At 36.3% G+C, this 22,751-nt stretch overlaps 1 protein-coding gene and 1 pseudogene across 7 annotated transcripts in view; one reads left to right on the top strand and one right to left on the bottom strand.

Moving 5' to 3' along the window:
* The window catches only part of LOC107813931 (transcription initiation factor TFIID subunit 1), a 31,227-nt gene extending 18,281 nt beyond the window's left edge, over positions 1-12,946 (bottom strand). For 2 of the 7 annotated variants that reach the window (XM_016639255.2, XM_075236521.1), the window contains exons 1-10: positions 12,847-12,946; positions 12,576-12,738; positions 11,628-11,688; positions 9,373-9,479; positions 7,474-7,536; positions 7,244-7,289; positions 5,847-6,107; positions 3,936-4,036; positions 3,018-3,186; positions 1,837-2,926 (exon numbers count right to left, since the gene is read on the bottom strand). In XM_016639255.2, the coding sequence (XP_016494741.2) occupies positions 1,837-2,926; positions 3,018-3,186; positions 3,936-4,036; positions 5,847-6,107; positions 7,244-7,289; positions 7,474-7,536; positions 9,373-9,479; positions 11,628-11,673 (1,883 nt within the window). In that variant the 5' untranslated portion in view covers positions 11,674-11,688; positions 12,576-12,738; positions 12,847-12,946. Of the gene's footprint in view, positions 1-1,836; positions 2,927-3,017; positions 3,187-3,935; positions 4,037-5,846; positions 6,108-7,243; positions 7,290-7,473; positions 7,537-9,372; positions 9,480-11,627; positions 11,689-11,943; positions 12,066-12,268; positions 12,380-12,575 lie in introns of those variants that run through there. The other 5 variants (XM_016639254.2, XM_016639258.2, XM_016639256.2 and 2 more) reach the window with 3 other exon arrangements.
* A 1,526-nt stretch (positions 12,947-14,472) lies between these two features.
* On the top strand, positions 14,473-22,085 carry LOC107813926 (protein pleiotropic regulatory locus 1-like; annotated as a pseudogene).
* The last annotated feature ends 666 nt before the right edge of the window (positions 22,086-22,751 follow it).

Genomic DNA, 22,751 nt, shown 5'->3' with positions numbered 1-22,751 from the left:
GACAACAGGTACTGGAGAATGACATCAGGAGGTGAAATGAGCCTTAATGCCTCCTACACAAATGTTAAGAAAATGGACTTTGGGCATAACTCAACCCCAAAAAGATAGCTGATGAGGTGTGGGTCGCCCTTCAGCCAATATGGACACTCTTAACACCCCCGCATTGCATGCCTAAGACTGGACATTTAGAGCATGGATAACATCAGATGACGATCAATATTGGATAAATCAAGAATAGGGACGGATTTGACTTATTTACTATGACCAAAGTGAATGTGCATAACTCAACCCCAAAATATAGCACATGAGGTGCTCATGAGGTGATAATTGTTCAAGAAAATATAAGAAGACAACAACCGATTCCCTTAATCACCGTGGGACACTCTAACAAGATACCAGAGTAGAGTAGACAGAAGTCCTACGTTCAAGACTTGCCACCATTATGAAAGAAACTTATGTGCTTGGGTCATTAAAAGGAACAAAGCCTATGCGTGAAGGACATGTTGAAATACGATTAGATTAATAAAATTGTTCTCTTTATAAAAATTTAAACTTTTTGATGAGATGGCCATACAACTTTTGTTGTATACGAAGGATGATGGTAAATAATTGTGGTCGCATCTAAATTAAAGTATATAGGGCTTTGGATAAAAGGTTTGAAAATCTTCAACAGAGCTCTTTTTTTTGGGAAGGTAACATCTGTGTATATTAAAAGAGACAATACATAAAATGTAAATTCGCGATTTGGTAATAAAACATTTTGTTTACCGGAAAACAAGAAAGAGACAGTACATAGGTTGAACTGAAAACCATATTTACAAGTGAGCAAAAGAGAGAAGAAACTGTTCTGCAGTCCTAACAAGATTCTAGAATTTTTAACAAGGCATGGAGAAATTTATGGAGACATCAAGTTCACAATGGTAAGTAATATACGATTAACATCTGGAAGCACAGATGGTGTTGCAAAACACACTGAGTGATCCCTTCCTAACAAAGAACGATGTCAATTGCTTAAGAAGGAGACAATGAGGAGATAGACTTTCAGACTTGAGGTTGAGAAGAGATCTATAGGATTGAACGATGGAAGTGTTCCAAAACCTTATGGGGTTACTCTATAAGCATGATATCATGGAAATCTTCTTGGAAATGAAAGGGAAAGCAAAGTGAATCTTCTTGGTCAATCGATCACCGACTATTAAAGAGAGAGGAAGTAGAATATCCATATTGATCAGTAAGATACCAAGTGCTTCGAGTAAAGTATGCATTTTTCGCTTGTCAACAGCAAAGGAGGCTAATCTCACAGCAGAAAACTTGAACAAAAAGAAGATTACACAAGTCAGTTGCAGTTACATATGCAAATATTCGGGAAAGGGCATGGGATACCCATTGTTGCATTGCCAATTCGCAAGGCAGTTATGGTGGACACTGAATTTGTTAAAATTACAGTGATCAATATCACCTATAGTTTAGATGTAATTTTCAGTTGCAACATCAGACAAAGAAAAAGGCGATATAGAGCACAGGATGAAGCTCTCTTGGCACCTATGGATAATTCAAAAAGGAAAGAACAAGACAACTTTGAAAGGGTGTGAACATACCTCCATACAGATGAGTCATGTTTTTTATGTTTTTTGTTCCTAATAAACTTTTAGTGCATATGGTATAGATGATAGGGTGCTATTTGTAAAGAACCATATTTTCAGATTCTCTATCTTTTGTATAGAGGGAATTTTTCCCGACACATCAATGAAGTTATTAGTTTATCAAATAGGAAAAAATTAGAGTTAAATTAACCATTTACATAAGAGACTGTCAAGTGAAGTACACAAGACATACTTGCTTAGCTTAGCCTTCATTGTCTGCAGCTTAAGAGCTGGTATTGAGTGCAGAACTTTGAGACCATGTGCAGTGCGTTTCTTTGAATGTGATTTCAGTTGCTGAGTTGACTTCCTGTTCAGATAGAATTTGTCATTGGCAATATTAAAACGCCCGGATAAACCACCGAGTCCATATAACTCGGCAGAATCACCATTACTGGGCTTCATTAAACCAGTTGTGATCATTGCTCCAGCATGATGCAGAAGCTGTTGCCCATCCCTGTTATCCAAAACTTCGAAAAGCATTTGTTCGTCTTGAAGATCATATATGAGCTTTGGCTTCGGAAAGGGCTGATCTGGTTCCCAAATAATGTTGTCCACCCAAGATTCCTCCATTATATCTCTGTTTTGTAATGTAAGCTTGCTAAATCGCCTTAAGGCGTCGCTGCTAAGGCTTTCATCAGTGGCTCCATCTTTTACAGTATCTGTGCTCTTTTGCCTATCTGCATTCAAGCGAGACTGTAATCTCAAAAGCTGAGGGTGATATCTTCCTTCTGATAATGAAATATCCAGGTGTCCTGAAGGTTGTTTTGAACCAAGAGGCTCCACAGAAACACTGCAAGAAAAAAAGGAGCTGTGACCTTTCTCACGGGGTTCAATTTCTTTTTCTGACTGAAAACATTGAGACTCGGCCTCCACATCCAGTTGTTTATGAGTCAATGCTTCACAATCAGGTCCAGAAATCTCACAACTTTCAGCAGTATTATCACTCACTGGAGGAGAATTATCCCAAATAATTCTATCTTCCCAGTCTTGCTGATCAAGAGGATAGAACTCCGGACAGATAGGTGAGCTCCAATTAGCAGAAAGATCCATTGATAGATTTTCTTTCATTGGTTTAGCACTACAACAAGAATCCGTTTTCTCAATTTTTGGCTTCAATTCATCAATCCCTTGAACTGTTCCTGGTTCATTATCCAGGAACGTTAAAGCACTATCTTGATGTACAGGGGCCTTCCTCAACCAAGGGAAGTCTTGATAGGAACCTCTCAGTAATGTAACTTCATCTTCTTCAACAATATCCAGTGTGTCCATGGCCTTGTATTTGTCTGTTGATACAAAAACGTGCTATAGAAAGGCTAATCCGTACTACTACTAAACAGAACTGAATAAAGAGATTTTCTTATTAGCAAAAGGTACCTTCGGGAACAGAGCATCGTCGCTCCCTCTTATCTGCTTTCTTCCGAGGTTCGTGGAGGGCAAAAATTTCAGAGAACTTTAGAATTGCCATCCCATCTTCTACACAAAGAACAGGTAGAGGCAGAGAGCTTTGACCATCAACTGGCTCTTCCATAGTAATAGGTTCTTCCTGACGACCAGCACAGAGAAGCAGACCCGTTCAGAAAACAACAAATATTCTAAAGCAGACAACAAAATTAGGCAATTATAGTCCTCATAAGGGCAACTTATCTGCAGTTGTTAGCTTATGCCAGGCATTAGTAGAAGTACAGAATAGAGGAGAACTATATTTCAAAGACATCCAAGAACTCCATCTAAATTAACACAGATCTCCAGTGGAACAGATAGGCAGAAAAGAAAAAAGACAGTGCTTTAATATTTGTCGAATTCCCAATAGAGTGATAAACTGTAAAGACAAGCAACATAAAAAGTAAAACTACAATTGTTGTATATTACTAAGAGTGGTCCACCAGATGCAAGATCAGACAAAGTTGTTGAATGCAGTAGCAAAACATTATAGGATTTTAACTGACAAAAAAATCCGTCTGTCCCAAGTACTTCAGCTACTATAAATACAATAATTTAAGGTATTTATAAAACGCATTAAATTGCATCGTCAATCTTCAAGTACCACAAAAGAAATTATTGTCAAGCAAAAATATGAACTATTCCAAAAGCTATTTCAGGAAAACCTCAAGAAGCCTTTGAAAACAGTGCTCGTAAATAGAAAGTGACGCAAAGATATCAATTGTTTGATGACCTATTTCACAAGAAGGAAAGAACAAGAAGCTAGAAAAAAAGAGATGCCATGCACTCTACAAATCGGAAAAAGAACACAAAACATAAGTAGTTCTTCTATTTAACTAGTAACGGACTGACCTCTTGAACATCTTCACTAGATTCGGGAGCATCCGGGGATAGAACTTCTTCTGGAAGCTTCTTCCCATGAAAAATCACTTCAGCATCATCGTTGTACTCCCCTACAAAAAGAACATGACAAATAGGTCTCAAGTGAAGATGCAAAGACATTTTTTGGACATAATTGCAGGATTGGTCACTGAAAGTTAAGAAAACCACAATCCTACTAGAATTGTTTTGGTGATGTGGAATCTCGTTGAAAAAGTTTGACAGTATCTTGCCAGGAAATTGATGCCGGAACAATGGCCAAAATAATATGAAAAGAGGTGGGTGTAGACGTGACAGTCACTACCAAAAAGGAGCGGTGCAACCAAAATTGTTATCTAGAATAGAAGATATGCGATGCCACCAGAGCTGTTACAAAAAGAAGCGATGCCAGTAAAACAGTCACCGAAAAGATGTGATACCGTAGAAACCGAAAAGAGATGCATGCCAAAACATTCACCAAATAGCCGCAATGTAGCCAGGACTATAACCGGAAATTATTACCAGAAATAAAGTGATGCCGCTAGAATGACCATTGAAAGAGGAAAGAAAAATTATGGAAGCAAAAATAAAGGTCGAGCAACAGATACAGGGCAACCTACCAGTAGTTGGAAGCTACTTACACCTATACCTAAACCGTAGCTCCGATACCACATGCGAACATAAAAAAATTAACATATATGCAACGATAAACACAACATATTTAGCCAATGCGGAACAATATCTATCTTGAGAACTTAAATTTTCTGATATTCTACCTAACTTTTTTATGAAGTACTCCAACTCTTAACTTTCTGACACTAACACATAATAATCTAACACCTTTTTTTCTTTTTTGATTACCGAGAAATTCCCGAGGTCTAGTGGAGCACGGTTTGAAACTCAATGGATAATGGGTCTGCTCCTACTTTCTCCACTTAAATACCAAGCTTTTGTCTGCGGCAGGGTTCAAACTCGTGGCTTGCGTCTAACGCACATATCACGTGTTGGGCTCTTATCACTAGATTAAAGCCCCGAGGGCTAATCTAGCACTTAGATCCCGAAAGCAGAAGAAAAATAATTAAAAAACAACAAACTGAAGCAAAATAGAATAAGAAAAGTATGGAAAACTCGCTATTTCATTCTGTCCATACTACCCAGAGCTCCCTGCCTCTTCCCATTGCACATGCCACCTGCTCATTCAGAGCCCTGTCGTGGTGTTAAGGCATCTACTGCCCTCCTTTTCTTTATTGACATGCTCTCTCCCACCTAAGACCCCTCCCCCCCCCAACCCCACCCCACCCCCAAATAGACTATTTTGTCTCATGGACTTGTTCACAGCTGCTGCAACCAATTTCAGTTCGCCAAAAATTGCTAGGAGGAAAACAGAAATTAGGCACAGAAGGATGCAAGCAAAACAAGAGTTTGACAAACCAACCACAATGACTCATCTCAAGGATCAATTTTTATCTGGTGCTTTAGGATTAAATCTAGCTTTCACTACAATTTTGGGTTTATTTTCTGCCACCCTCTTACAGAAGGGACTCTGGGTTATATTTTGCTACCATAACTCTGATTCGTCAGTTTGATATTCAGCTTCATTTGAGCTCCACGTGTTTCTGTTGGTTTGTGAATGTTCCAAAGTCCCATAACCATTTAACTACTGAGGCTATTATGTCTACCTTCAATTTCAGTTAGGTGAACAGCAACTTTCCATAATAAAACTGAGGTTCATAACAAACTAACAAGAAGAACAGCTTTATAAATTGAGTAGTGGCAACCAGTGTTAAAATATCAAAAGGTAGAGTTACACGCTAAAGATTGTAGACAGCCATCAGTACATCAGGCTAACAATATAAATAGTAAGAAAAATCTGTACCCCAAAAAAAACATTGCTTTTAAACTAACCTTTTTCAGGAGTAGATGGAACTTCAGCAGTGTTCTCTACCACCTCCTGTTCCTTCTCCTCTTCATTATCATCCTCATCATAGTTTTCATCATCGAAAACAGAAGCACGATTCTCCAAAGTAGCTAACGCTACTTCTGATGAAAAATAATCCCTCTTCGGCAATAATAGGTCCTCTTCGGTAACAGTTTGTATCTCAGGTCCTTCATACTGCTCATCAATGTCCTCATAATCTACAGCATCTTCTGCCTTCTCATCATAATCTGCTTAGTTCAATAAAGCGGAGGGAAGAGAAGTAATGAGATATGACTTCTGAAAGACAGGATAGGTCGAATAAAATCTAATGGCTTAAGAATGATAAGGAAAACCCAATGTAACCTCTAGGAAAAACCAAATCATGTGGTGTGAATTTATGTAAGAATATTCATTTAGAGACGGAATAAAGAACTATAAGCCCACTGGAGTTTTAACACACCAAGCTACGGATATGGTAGCAACAAGAAAGGCACAAACATACGAAGTTCTGGCACACAAGAAATAAAGAGACTGTTAAACAAAAGAATGTCGGATGCTGTTTAGTTTCACAAAAGAGCTCCATTTGGTGGAACTATTTCAAAAATCAGAGTCTAACCTAAACATGAAGACCAACTTGGCAATCTTTTCCAGTATTTCTCAATTTACTGTAGTTAGGCCTTGAGCATTTTTACATCTTCCAATCTTGTGTAGCCTTATCACATACCTTGGAGATTGGATATGTAGATCCTCATGATATACTGGCTATAATTAGGTTCTTTTTTTAATTTATTAATTTAATTAGTGGCTATTTCCAGATTGTGGCCTCAGTAAGGTTCAAATTACCTTAGTTTAAAAGTTAAATACTTTGACACTACATTTGTCTGCAAACTCAAAACAGTGTGAGCAGAGGGAGATCTTTGATTTGCAGCTATAGAAAGTTTAACACGGCTTATGTCACAAATATGAGACAAGTAAAGATCCTCCCGATGATTCAAGTATCTGAATATTGACAGTTGGAAGTTGGGGAGGAACAAACCATAGCCCGCATGTCATTGGGCTACCTATGCATATTAAGAATAAACATTTTACGAATAAGGAAACTCCTAGAACTACTTCACCGAGGTATGATTACGCTACTAATGATTAGGAGAAATATGAATTATCAGAATGCCAAACACATAAACTGTTTCTGGCTCTTTCTATAGTGTATTACAGGTTAAAACCTATGCTTACAATGTCTAATTAAGTATGCTTTCACTTCTGATAGGCGAACTTTAATAGGAAGAAGAGAAAAGGACAAAAGAATTGCCAATGAAAGTCTCAAAGAACTAAATACCGAAGAGATAAGAAACTGCATGAGATTGCAGTGGTGGAAAACATGTACCTTGTTCAGCAACATCTGCAGATGCTTGTGGCGATTTCGCTGACAACTGAACATCCAAGGGAAAAAGACATGGAGAAAATATTAGCAACAAAACTACTCCGGTAGAAATTGGGTAACATGCATTCATATTTATACCACCTGATCCGAAATATAATTCCAAATAAATCATAGAGATAAATGATTGGATTTATCCTTTCCAAATTATAGAGATAAAAGAGTTTAATACATACATCTATTTCTGTTAGAGACGGACCAAGCTTGTCAGCTAAAGCAGCAAGATGCTCCTTCGCATCCTGAAAAACATAATTACCATTAGAATTTGACCACTTAATAAGCAAAGAAGACACCAGAAGAAGCATAAATCACAAAACATGTGAGATCTGAAAGAAAAATCTGTGGCGTATGAAAATGAAGGAACGACAATTCTATAAATTGGTGCTAAACCCGGCAACCATCCTCCATGGGATGAATTGTTAAGATACTGGCTAAGAAGGCATCTGGCTGTTGTTGCAACTGTTCTTATTGAAAGATACACTGCAATTAATACGTACAAGTGAGCCTAAACGATAACTATGCCCCCTATCAAGTCGGAAACATGAAGACAAAGCAAGAGCACAGTAGGAAGGTTTTACATTGCATCATCTTGAAGCCTTAAGTTGTTAAGAGGGAAACCAAGGAAATCTCTTGAAGGGTGTTGCTAAGCAAATCTAGTGGCTTTTGAAAAGAACATGAAACCCAAGTTGAATATCAAAAATATTCTAATCATAAAGGTTACGAGTTACAAAGTTGAGTATGGAAAAAGAGAGATAGAAAAGACTGAACAAATATGTACAAGGCAAAAGAGCATCCCTGCGCCATAGCTATTGTCTGGAGTGCCATATGGCACTTCCTCAACCTGGGATGTCTTCAGAGGCTCAAGACAAGAAGCAGGAGCATATGGAGAATTATACCCTGGGCATATTCTAAACTATTTGGCTGAAGAGAAATCAAAGATGCTTCTAAGATGAAACTTTAACTCTTCCTTTTCGAGCATAATGTTTACAAAACTGTGGGTTTTTTCCTGAATAATGTGGACAGTGTAATGACTTGATTGAAGGCCTAGATGATTAGGCAAATTTCTGCGGCTTTAACCAAGTTGGCGCTGCATATGTGAATAAACCTAAGTACTTATCCAAGAGAAAAAAAAAGACAGAGAGAGTGTGTTGGAAGGAGTTAATACTTCCTTTGCACAGGTTAAAGGGACTCTTTTGGTTTTCTTCCCTTTTTTTTTTTGGTTAACTTCTCAAGCACATATGTAATTCTCAACAATATTGATTATTGGATTTCTTTTATAAGGTAAAAAAGATTTCATTATACAATCGATATACCAAAAAGTAGAGAACCTACAAAAACGAATGATTCTCCACATTGAATTTTCTATACATATTACTATATTATGGGTGCACCAAAAAGAAACATGGTCCTTCTAAATAGATATGAATTGCTTGTGCTGAAACTTCAGCAAATAATTATCCTATTAGGTTCAATCTAAGTTGCTCCGACACGGCAGTTTAGGTGCCGCACCCGTGTCGACACGACACTAGTATGGGTGTGGATATGGGATCTATACCGGATCTTGTCAAAGAATTTTGGGTACTTTGATCACGACAGACGAAAAATTCGAGACGATATACAATTTGATTCCCGAAATCAAAACCAAAACTAGGGTAAATGGGAAGAATATAGCATACCTTATCTAGGAAAGAAATCCTTTAATTATCTACAACTTGAGAATAAAAAAGAAATCAATATTTTACAAGCTATACGTAAGTATTCCACAAAATTTCTCATAATTTAGAGATATTTTTATGTTTTTAAATTATTTTTAGCCGAATCCGAGCATCAGTATCCGTACTAAGATCAATATCCCCAAATTTTAGAATTTACATCTCGAAGGATCCGACTTCTAAATCCGTACCCGTGTCGGACACCCGCACCCGTGTCCGAGCAACTTAGGGTTCAATTGGTACCTTGGAGTCTGGAGACACTTTAGTACCTCTAACTAACATATTAATTTGGGATCTCACAGCAGACTAATTGTTTGAGAGTCAAATTACAAAGGGAGAAAAGAATAAAAAGGAACAAATTACCTCGTCAAGGTAATCAACATCGAGATCACCAGAGTAGTCAACATTTCCGAACATAAATCCCAAAAGCCGGTTACCACCACCAGCTTCCTCATATTCGTCCTCATCATCTGCAAAAACCAGACATAGTCGTCAGTTAAATCACACAAAAACGTCAGCTTCCTCACAATGCAGAAACAGGTAGATATAATGAGATGGATTTGGTGGATGTAAATGAGGCTTCAAAAAGAGCATAATCTGGTGTAAAGTAAGACCAGAAGACTAAGATACAAGCAAAAAAACGAAATTCTTTTACCGTAGATAAGCTACACCAAAATATGTTCCTCTATAAAACCACCCAATAATCTATACATATACACATCATGGATGCACCAACACACAAGATCGAAATTCTCCTCTACCTTTTTAATAATGAGATACATTGAGGCCTTCTGTTGGGCTAAGAAACTCGGAATATAAAGATTTAACATATAAGCACAAGACTCTGACAATCTCTTTTACTTTTTCCACACTTAATATTTGTTTTTGATAATAAGGCAAATGATTTTACACTCGACAATTATTCTGGAAGGATAAGCAGTAACTTCTAAGCCATCAGGTCACAGCTCTCTTTCTCCAACTTTTAGGCACTAAAACAAAACCAACCTTATTTCTGTCATTAAAATGGTCAAAGGTTTACACTAACCCACCACAGACAATTTCCTATTTGATATCTAGATATAGCATCAAATCGGAAACAGCCACTTAAGTTTTCTTACCCAGTGAAAAACATCAGATGAGCAAAGAAATTCAACCGTCCCATCTTTCCTCATTCTCTTTTGAATATATCATCAATTTTGGTACTTCGTGAAATCAGCCCCAGTCCATAATGCACTGAGTGACCAACCAACCTTCTTTTTTCTTTCTATGATAAGATTCTATATTTACAAGGAATATTGCAGAGCAAATGACTAGGGTCTTCAAACGAAACACAATACATCAATTAGACAGACCAACCAACCATTATCTCGATAGCATTTCAAGCTGGTATTCTTCGAATTCGCCCCCTCTTCTCTCCCTCACCCACCCCACATGAAATAAAAAATAGAGAGATAATGAAAGAAAAGGTCACACCCTGACAGGATTGCAAGCTTTCCTTATCACTCAATTGAAGTGGACATGCAGAATAAGAAGTATATGGAACTCTCAAAAGCAAAGATTATGATGACGACGACGATGATGATGATAACAGCAACAACAACAACAACAACAACAACAACATCTAAAGCTCTTTGTTGCAAATACAAGAATATTTTCCTGCCAGTTACAGGATAAAAGAGAACAAAAATTCCTCATAGTTCATATCCAAGCCAACTCATAATTACTGGTAGACAATCAAGGAACAAACATTTGAACAAAGCCTGAGACCCCATATATTCTGCTTTAAGGGTTGCAATGAGACATCAATATTAAAGCATATAGAAGCTCCTCCAACAATCTAAGTAACTGTTTCAAAGATGCACCATTTTGACATCGTTCTTCTTGAGATGAGGTCAGTGAGATTATACAACCAGCTGGTCCACGTAATAGTAAAATTCCAAAAAGGATTTTACAAAATCTCCAAGCTACAATGACAGCCTATCACTAAACGTCCATGATACATAGCTTGACTTGAAAACTCATCAGCAAGTATTATACTAGAAAACCCACTTGTTTCAGATAACTTACACACACAAAAGAATATGATTTTTTATTACACACCCTTATCAACAGAAATATAAGTCTTCTAGATACACAGAAATTAAATGTTTTTCCAAAGCACCAAGGGTGTGTCTATGGGAGACGAGGATTTGAATCCGCGAAAGAACAAGGTGATCTCTTTCTTATATACCAGGATGCTGAAACTAGTACTTTTAATTGCAATTTGATCACAGTAGTACTAAATCTCTATACTTCTCGGCATATTTTAATTTTCCCAATTTTTTTTTATGATGGTGGTATTAGTGCCAGTTTGCGCGTACCTTGACTAATTCTACTACATGTTACCTCCCACCATCACAGGTACCGGGTAACTATGCGCACCTCTGACTAATTTTCCTAATTTGTGAGCTTTACTTCAAAGAAGCTTGATCTCCACTTCAGGTTTCACTTCACACAATTTTTTTAATAAAGGGTTTCTGTTCTTTAAAATTACTACTTTTCTTCGTCAAAAAAAAAAAAAGCAGCATACTAACAGTAAAAAACAAGGCCAAAAAAATTAGTAACAAATTAAATGTTACCTTCATCACGCCCATCACGGGATGTGCCACCAGACTCGTAACCCATCTTAGGTCACCAACTCTGCAACCAAAAAAAAAAAAAACTTCATTATTCTGAAATTAGCAATGAATTAACAATTACCCAACAAAATTCATAAGATTATAAATTAGAAAAGAACCTCCTTTACTCTATTCATCCTAAAACTTATTCGAATTGGTTATATAGTACAGTTGAAAATATTTATACTCCAATTCATTGCAACAAAAGAAAAAGAACAAAGGGTGAAAAATAACTGCAGGAAAAGGGAAAAGGGTTTTAAAAAAATACTTTCTTTACCCTAATGAACGTTAAACTTTGAATGTTAGAGGAGAGACATCAAAGAGCGTGAGAGTAGTGTTTCAATAATCGGAAAAGGGCCAAATATATCTATCAACAATTGTTTAAACTTAGCCTCCGTTATGCTATCGTTTGAGCCCCTACCTTACTTTAGTTTAAATTTACCCTTAATTTTAACGGAAGGACGCGTGGCGGCTCAGGAACAAAAAGTCCAAACCCCAATTTTAAAATACCCAATTCAATTACAACCCACCCTAATTTCACCCGTTACTCGACCCACTCCTTCAGCCTAATTTTTACCCATTACCCAATTAAGGATTTGTACCAGATGCTGCCACAACTCCGCTTCCGCCATCACAACCTCCTTTTCTCCTTAAATTATTGTAAAGTTCTGGTCCATCTTCTTCGTCTTTCAAAGCTCCCCTTCCTAATCTTCTTCACTTCCTCATTCCTTATATTCCCCAATTGCCCAGTACCACCCTACTGTAGCAACTGTGGATTCAAAATTCATAATAATGAAATCGGCATTTGTGTCGGACTAGCACAAACCCGAGGACTAATTCCGGTAAGTTTAGTCAAATTAACATTACTATGATGGTTACAATGAGAAGAATTGGGGTGTGAACGCATACAAGCTTGCCGGAGAAATCTTGAAGCAGAAACTAACAACATCGCTACCACATGCAACGGCATCGTTTCTCCATGATTCCGGCGAACTTGCTTCTACTATCGAATGGTTCAATACATTTGCAGCCTCAGATGTTATAGTGTCAGATGAATTGTGCTCAACCCTGCCTTCATACGCCAACAACAAAGAAATTTCAATTGAAAGATTGCTGAAAATATCAACTTTTATTGTTCAAAGAAAGAAACCCAATCAAAAGATTGTTAAAAAATATTAACTGTCTCTTAAAAACAAAGAAATCCCAATTTGAAAGAATGTCAAAAATATCGACTCTTTTATAAAAGCTTTCAACGAAGAACTGGTATTGCGAAGCTATCGGTTTTTCTTTTATATTAAGTGGGGGAATTGGGTCGGGTATAAGAATAGGCATGGGTTATAATTGAAGCTTTGGATTTTTTGTTCCTGAGCCGCCACGTATCCTTCCGTTAAAATTAAGGAAAAATTTAAACTAAAGTATAACGGTAGGGGCTCAAACACCTTGATAGTATAACGGACGGTAAGTTTAAATAATTTTTGATAGTAAAGGGATATATTTAATTATTTTCCGTTCAATAATTTACTGAGAGGGGTTGGCGGTTTCGATTTTGGGCATATTTATACTATAGATGCGCTTTGGTTCTGGCTTTTCGTTGTGTTTTATTAATAAAAGTAGATTATGTGTCAAATTATAAGTATAGATAAAGCATCGTCTTTCATTTGAACAATCACGCTAAAAATTATTTGACTTTTAAATAGCAAAATAAAAACAGATGGTATAACTTGCATAAATTGTAGGTTATCAAAATAACTTGCGCTAATATTATATTAATATTAAAAAATAATTTTAATTATAATTATAGATAAAGCATCGTCTTTCTTTGAACAAGCACGCTAAAAATTATTTGACTTTTAAATAGCAAAATCAAAAGCAGATGGTATAACTTGCATAAATTGTAGGTTATCAAAATAACTTGCGCTAATTATATTACTATTAAAAAATAATTTTAATATAAATAATTTATATAAAATTGTGCTAAAGCAGGTAAAAACATATATAAATATATAAGTATAGTCATTTAAACGCTAAAGAAAGCAAGAGACAAACCTTTTAAATTCTTAAAAACAAACAAACAAAAGTTAGAATTGTTTCTTACAACTTGAGCATTTAAGTAAAGAACAGTTATCATGCAAACACAATAATATATTAATTCTAAAAGACGTTAATTATGAATTAATTAAAGTGAAAGCTCACTCGTAAAAGAAATAACTTGAATTTTACCAATTGGTTTAAGTTCGTTATTTTCGGGTCGTTTAAACCTAACAGAACCAACAAATATTCAAAGAGAACGAACAAATTAATTTGGTTTGTAAGAGAAAAAAATTCAACGAAACTGACTTATGTACACCCAAAAGAATTATTCAAAAAATTAAAACTCATTGAGAACAACGTGAACCAAAAAACAAACTAACAGTTTTTTTGTGTATCTCTGGTTATTAAACTCTAATGTCGACAATCAAAATTTTTACAGAAAGAAAATTAGGTAGTTATTCCAAGCAGTTGGAAAATAAAAAATGAAGCAAAAAAAAAATTAAAAAATAATAATAATAATAAACGAAACAACTTCTTGTATTTTTAATGGCTTACGCGGTTGGCAGGCCCCAAAATTTCTTTATTCTATGCAAAATCAACGACATGATGTGGGAACTAAACTAAGATTATAAATCCTAAATTGTTTAGGATTAGGTACTTAATTAGTTTATGTAATAAAATCTAAATTGTTTTTCTATTCCTAGTTAAAGTGGGCTTTATACATAAATATTATAAATATGTGTCAATGATTAACTTGCTTCTCTAAGATTTCTTCATGGAGAAAAGAAAAACAAGCAAACGAGTGTGGAAAAATTACATGGGTCTGAACGGCCATTTGGGATGGGTTCGATCAGTTGCATTGGATCCTAGTAATAATTGGTTCTGTACAGGGTCAGTTGATCGGACTGTCAAGATATGAGATTTAGCAAGTGGTAGACTAAAGCTCACGTTAACAGGTCATGTTGAGGAAATAAGAGGCTTTGTTGTTAGCAACAGACATGCATATATGTTTTCGGCTGGTTGTGATAAGCAAGTTAAATGTTGGGACGTCAAAAAAAATGAGGTGATTCATTCCTTTCAAGGTCATCTAAGTGGTGTTTATTGCTTAGCTTTTCATCCCACACACGACATCTTGTTCATCGGTGGTAGGGATTGTGTCTGCAGGGTTTGGGATATCCGGAGCAAAATACAAGTTCATGCACTGACTGGACATAATAACACTGTTTGTTCTGTTTTAACTCGGCCAACGGATCCTTAGGTTGTGACAGGCTCTCATGACTCGACCATAAAGTTTTGGGACATTAGATATAGAAAGACAATGGCAACACTCATTCATCACGAGAAATCTGCCCGAGCAATGTCTCAACATCCTAAGGAAGATAATTCTTTTGCTTCTGCATCAGCTGACAACATAAAGAAATTCAACCTTCCAAAGGGAGAATTTTTGCATAATATGCTTCCGCAACAAAAGACCATAATCAATGCCATGGCGGTTAATGATGAAGGTATAATGGCCACAGGAGGTGATAATGGAAGCTTGTGATTTTGGGATTGGAAAAGTGATCATAACATCTAGGAAGCTCGATCTATGGTTCAACCTGGTTCCGTGGATAGTGAGGCTGGTATATATGCCCTCTCCTATAATGTAACTGGCACGAGGCTTATTAGTTGTGAGGCTGACAAGACCATCAAGATGTGGAAACAAGACGAAATCGCCGCATCAAAAGTATGAATGGAGTTAGAGAATTCATTTAATCGTTTCATGGTATAATGTGGTTGAAAGTATGTCGTATGTGTTGTTTAAGATTTTTGCTTTTCATGCATATTGCCTTCACGAATTTTATGTTGTCATTATTTTTTTTTTCCAAGTGTTGTAGACATATTTCCACAAGATTTGACCCAATATTGCTATCATCCTTTGCCGAGGTGAAGTGGAGACAGAATTTCAGCAGTAAAAAGACCTTGATCATCATCCAACTTGCTTCTTTAGACTTGACAGTGTAGTGTTGTTGGGTGGTAACTCAAGAGAGATTGATAAGGCAATACATTCTCTATTTGTAGCTAGAACTATGTACTTTTGACCTTTGATATGATAAAAATAGGGAAAAGTTCACTTTACATTGAAGCAAATAATATCACATAAATATTTGATGCGTCTCCATAAAATATTACTTTGGATAATAGTACTAATTTGGATAATGTATGTCATGAATGTTTCTAGAAAATGTTAGTTTCTATTATCATCTTAGGCTTCTAACTCGAATTCGTTTTTTTGGTTGTAGGGCCCGCTAGGTGTTATCGTCAAATAAAAGGGGGGAATTTATAGTCATACTCTATATTTGTGCCACTTTTTAACATGTATCCTATTTTTAAAAATTATTGATTTGGTAGCCAGCTGACAAAAATTATGTAATAATATGACCATTATACCCCTGACAAAATATATAAAAGATGCATCACGCATAAACCACTTTACGGTTCTCCTCCATCACTCTGTCCCTACTCAGATCTCCTATCGCAAACCAAAAAGTTGAACCAAATTCAAATTCCAAATTCAAAATTATAAAATACATTGTAAGTATTGCAATTCATCTTCAGAATTCAAATTAGTTTTTGAAGCTGATTAATCTTTATGATATATGTTTCTGTAATTACTTTCGTAATTCATCATGCTTTTTAAGTTTTAATTCAATCAATGCGTAGATTTTAATCACACTTACATGAAGTTGTTTGACTGATGAAACATGAACTTTTCACTGATAGATCTTCAAAAACTTTGCATTCTAATTTAACGTGAAAGCTAAAAATTCTTGCTTATGAATACTGTTAAATGTAGGACAAATATGCTGAAGTTTTATCCTGTATTCAACAGTTTTGTTATGACAAAAAGCACGCTGAAGTTTTTGATTTATTTGCTAAACAAGCTGAGTTTTTACATAATTTGCTAAAATTTCACACCAAAAATGCAGAAGTATTTGTCTTGCAGTTAAAACAAGCTGAAGTTTTTTAGTTCATTTGCTAAGACTTCAGCACTAAAATATGCTGAAGTTATGTCCTACGTTCAATAGTTTTGTCATGAGCTTTTTCCGGAACTTCAGCAGAAAATGCTGAAGTTGTTTAGTTCATTTGTAAAAACTTCAAGACAAACGTGCTGAAGTTTTCCTCCTGCACTATGTAATTTTCTAGTGAATTTTATTTAATGCATGTTGAAGTTAAATTTAGTTCATTTGCTGAAAGTTCATACCAAAACGTGCTTAAGTTTTGTCCTGCATTAAACAGCTTTTTCATAAGCTTTTTTCGAAAACTTCAGTATAAACAAGCTGAAGTTTTTTAGTTCATTTGTTAAGACTTCAGCACTAAAATATGCTGAAGTTTTTTCCTGCATTCAATAGTTTTGTCATGAGCTTTTTCCGAAATTTCAGCAGAAAATGCTGAAGTTATTTAGTTTATTTATAAAAACTTCAGGAAAAACGTGCTGAAGTTTTCCTTCTGCACTATGTAATTTTCTAGTAAATTTTATTTAATGCATGCTGAAGTTAAATTTAGTTCATTTGCTGAAGTTCATACCAAAACGTGCTTAAGTTTTGTCCTACATTAAACAACTTTTTCATGAGCTTTTTTCGAAAACTTCAGTATAAACAAGCTGAAGTTTTTTAGTTCATAAAATATGCTGAAGTTATGTCTTGCGTTCAATAGTTTTGTCATGAGTTTTTTCCGAAACTTGAGCAGAAAATGCTGAAGTTGTTTAGTTCATTTGTAAAAATTTCAAGAAAAACGTGCTGAAGTTTTTCTCCCGGACTATGTAATTTTCTCCTGAATGCTGAAGTTAAATTTAGTTCATTTGCTAAAAGTTCATACCCAAACAGTTTTTTCATGAGCTTTTTTCAAAACTTGAGTATAAACAAGCTGAAGTATTCTAGTACATTTGCTAAAACTTCAGCTTAAACGTGCTAAAGTTTTTCTCCTGCAGTATGTAATTTTCTAATGAATTTTTTATGAACTTCACACTTAAATTCTTTTGTTCAGTTTCCTAATACTTGACACTAAATATGTTTCTGCAGGATAGAGTTCGATTTATCTTGTTATTACTTTCAATGGGAGGTAGACTTTTGATTTCAAATACTTGGATCATGATACAAAACTTGTTCTGCTTAATAAACAAGTATCATTCAATACTTTCCAAAAGAAAATTAGTGAAGTTACAGATATTGATTCAACCAAATATTCATTAAAGATATGGTTTGATATCAAACTAAATACAAGCAAAGGGATGCTTGTAACTTCAGATGAAGAACTCAGAACCTGTATACATTTGCTAACAGCTGATTCAGCCTACAAGAATTGCTATTTTGTCGTCAAAAAAATACAACTCATTTCTGACAGTATAGCTGCTTCAGAAGCTGCAATATTCAAACCATCTCTTGCATATACAATAGATTCAGAACAATTTGATGATTATCAACATGAACTAGAACAACCAATAATGGAAGTAGACAACGAGCAATAACCTTCTAACATTACTGTTGCTTCAGAATATGGAATGCTGCAACAATTATCCGCTGCTACAATAAATTCATACCAGTTTATTGACGACCAAGAAGAAGGACATCTAATAATACAAATAGGCAACCAACACACGATCCAACAAAGTTTTTTGTTACCTTCTGCAATGACAAGCAACAACGAAGATGAAGAAAATATGGAATTTATACCGATAACATCAGATACAATTGAAGAAATTGCTGAAACTTCTACTGCTTCTAAGAAATCAAGAAAAAGAGTGAGGAGAAAGCTGAAAGAATCTCCACCATGTAAAATACTTAGGCACGATGCATTGCCTAAGGAAGTAAGAGTAGGATCAATTTTTGAAAACAAGAAGAACTTGACTAAATTTTTCTGCACCTTAGAGATAAACCCAAAAGTTGAATTCACTGTTGTTAGATCATGTTCAAAGAGATACGAGCTGAAATTGTCACGACCCAAGTTCTCCCACCTTTAACCGTCATGACGGCACCTAGTCTCTACGACTAGGTAAGCCTATCACTTTTGCGGAAATGGAACGAAAACATTAAAACTAGTAATTTACAGGTAGATTCTAAATAAGAAATTAAGGTGTCGCTCGGCATATACCACGATCACTCTCAAAATGTACATAACTCTCCCAAAACCCGGAATATCGTAAGTCATAAACTACAGAAGGAAAATCTAGTGTCTCTATACATCAGAGTCTATCAAAAGAAAATACAGAAGATAATGGACATGGGAAAGAGTAGAAGGGGACTCCGAGGTCTGCGGACGCGGTAGATATACCTTGAAGTCTCCAAAGCTGTCCCGGATCTCTGGTAGTGCGGCCGATAAGGAGTACCTGGGTCTCCACACGAAAAACATGTGCAGAAGAGTAGCATGTGTACACCATAATCGGTACCCAGTAAGAGTACACCACAACGGTACCCAGTAAATGCCAAGCCTAATCTCGATCGAGTAGTGACGAGATCAGGTCAGGGCCCTACTGGTATATATATAATAAACTAAGACATAATGAAATATTGCAGTAAAAATAAGTACTGAAATTTAACAAGAATGAAATCATAGCAAGTCAACAACTCAGTACACAGAAATAACAACAGGGGATCTGCCAGGATACCGTCCCGTAGTCCCAAACATAAATGTGAAAAAATAGGGGGGGTCTACCGGAATACCATTCTGTAGTCCCAAAATAAATATGCAAAGCAGGGGGATCTACCGAAATACCGTTCCGTAGTCCTAAAGTAAATATGCATAGCAGAGGGATCTACCGGAATACCGTTCCGTAGTCCCAAAGTAAATATGCAGCGCAAACAATAGAAATACAACTACATCACGAAATCTTACGATTTAGACTAAGTACCAGTCAAGGAAGTAGCAGAAAATTCACTAAGCATGCTGCACATAGTTCACATAAGCAATTAAGACACGTAGACATGTTGTTCTAGACTAAAAAGGATGAATTTATATGCTAGTGTAGTTCAGTTAAAGGAAGACATGTATTTTACTTAATGAAAATGGAGTTTTTGCAACAATAGACCATGTACGCACTCGTCACCTCACTTACATGGCGCTCATATATCAAAAGTAGTACCAAATCCTAAGGGGAGTTCCCCCACATAAGGTTAGGCAAGCCACTTACCTCGAGTCAAGCTCAATCAATCCGTAAGAATGCCCTTTCCTCGATTATCCGACTCTGAATGGCCCAAATCTAGCCAAACACAATTGCATATCATGAATATAACCATAATAGACTCATCTAATTAATGAAATTAATATTTTAAAAAAAATTCCGAAATTCGCCCTAAAAAGTCGACCCGGGCCCACGTCTCGAAATCAGGTAAAAGTCACAAAATACGAACACCCATTTACTCACGAGTTCACTCGTACCAAAATTAACCAAATCTGATGCCTAAATCCCAATCAAAACTCAAAAAATCGGTTAGGAAACTTTTCCCCCATTTTCCCAACTTTTCACTCCAAATCCGAAATTAAATGGAGAAAACAACTATAGATTAATGAAATACAACCAAAAACGAGTTAGGAATCGTTACCCCAAAGATCTCTCTGAAAATCCCTCAAAGAATCGCCAATTTCCGAGCTCCCAAGTCCAAAAATGGAGAAATGAATCAAACCCTCGATTTAGCCCCTTTTCTGGCAGTTAAACCGCACCTGCGGTTACTTAACCGCTTCTGCGATACTGCTTCTACAGCTAGAGCTCCGCACCTACGGAAATCACTTACTCCAACTTCCTCCGTTTCTGCGACCATTGACCGCATCTGCGCGTGTCGCAGGTGCGGAAACTACCTCGCACCTGCGCCATACTCTCCGCTTCTTCGACCATCGCATGTGTGGGAAAATCTTCGCATCGGCGGACTCTGATCCACTCACCTCAAGTCACTTCTGCGATCCAAGTTCCGCTTCTGCAGGCTCGCACCTGCAGACTTCCCACCGTAGGTGCGAAAACACCAGAACCAGCAACTTCAGATTTTGCTCAAGTCTAAATTTTCATTCGTTAAGCACCCAAAACTCACCCGAGGCCCCCGGGACCTAAACCAACGTACCAACCAATCCTAAAATACCATACGAACTGAGTCGAGCCTTCAAACCACATCAAACAATGCTAAAATCACGAATCATTCTCCGATTCAGCTTAAAAGACCTTAGAATTTTCCAAATTCAACAACTGATGCCGAAACCTATCAAACTACGTCCGATTGACTCCAAATGTTTGCACACAAGTCATATTCAATACTACGGACCTACTCCAACTTCCGGAATCGGATTCCGACCCCCGATATCAAAAATTCCACTACCGGTCCAAAACTCCAAAAATTCGACTTTCGCCATTTCAAGCCTAAATGAGCTACAGACCTCTAAAACACAATCCAGACACGCTCCTAGGTCCAAAATTACCCAACGGAGCTAACGGAACTAACAAAACTCCATTCTGGAGTCGTCTTCACACAACTCTGACTGCAATCCAAATTCTAAGGCTTAAAACTCTATTTAGGGACTAAGTGTCCCAAACGCTCCCCAAAAAATAAAATGAAACCTCCCGGCAAATCACAATAGCAGTAGTATATACGGGTAAAGCAGTTAATAGGGGATCGGGGCTCTAACTCTCAAAACGACCGACCGGGTTACAGAAATGCATCATGGAGAAATGTGGTTGGAATGTATGTGCTACCATAATAAAAAATTCCTCACTTTTCAGGGTGATAAAATATCATAACAACCATGAATGCTCGGTTGATGCAAGAAAATCAGATCAGAAGCATGCTACATCAAATTTTAGAAGTGAACAAATTTTAGAACATGTTCGAGATAAAAAGATTGAGGTTACACCAGCCTTTGTAGAAAGTGAAATGAAAAAGAAATTTGGACTTGACATTGGATATCACAAGGCATGACGCGCTATTCAAAAAGCTATTGCTTGCATAAGGGGAACACCGGAAGAGAACTACCATATTCTTCCTTCATACCTACACATGATGGTGCACAGAAACTCAGGGACGTACACTAGCATAAAAGGAGATGAGCAGAATCGGTAAGCAAAATAATACTAACCATCAGCTTAAAGTTTCAAATGTTCCTATTTTGAAAAACTTCACACCTTATGATTTGTTTTTTTGTGTTTCACTGTACAGATATGCTTACATGTTCTTTGCTCCTGCAGCATTAATAGTTGGTTGGTGCTACTGTAGACCTATGATTACAGTAGATGCAACATTTTTAAAGTCAAAATATAGTGGCGTTCTATTTATTGCTGTATCAAAGAATGCAAACAATCAAATCTTGCCTCTATCTTTTGGTGTAGCAGATTTAGAAAATAATGATGCATACATTTGGTTCTTCGGGTAATGAGAAAAGCAATTCAAGTCCGTCATGAACTGATTTTCTTATCAGATAGAAACCAATCGATCGCAAATGGGATTAGAAAAGTTTATCCTGAAGCTTACCATGCTATCTGCCTCTATCACTTTGAGAAAAATTTAACGCAAAGACATGCAAAAGCCACGGTAATAAATCTTTTTCAAAGCGCTGCAAGGTCGTACAAACATGAAAATTTTAATCAGTTAATGTCCCAAATCAAAAGTGTTGACAAGAAAACATACAATTACATAATGGAAGAGCCGCCAGAGAGATGGGCTCGATCGTGGTTCCTATGACGACGTTATGATATGCTGACAACAAACATGGTAGAATCAATGAATTCCGTGTTATTAAAATCGAGAGAGATACCTATTTTAAGAATGTTAGATTTCATCCAAAAAAAGTTGGAAGAGTGATTTTACGAACGGAGAAAAAAAGCACATGAAACTTTTCATAAAGTATCAATATGGACAGAAGAAGAGATGAACAAGAAGATGGACTCGGCTTGCAAAATGTTTGTGAGTATATTTATTAACTTCAGAATTTACTTCAACGTGTTTTCTCTGAACTAATTAAATAATGCATAATCACTTCAGTTTTTTATATCTGTTGCAGTGATTTACTGGTTACATATAAAAAAAAACTTCATACTTT

This window comes from Nicotiana tabacum, chromosome 18 (assembly GCF_000715075.1).
Source record: "Nicotiana tabacum cultivar K326 chromosome 18, ASM71507v2, whole genome shotgun sequence".
Classification (NCBI taxonomy): domain Eukaryota; kingdom Viridiplantae; phylum Streptophyta; class Magnoliopsida; order Solanales; family Solanaceae; genus Nicotiana; species Nicotiana tabacum.
This window is presented reverse-complemented; position numbering and strand designations above follow the sequence as displayed.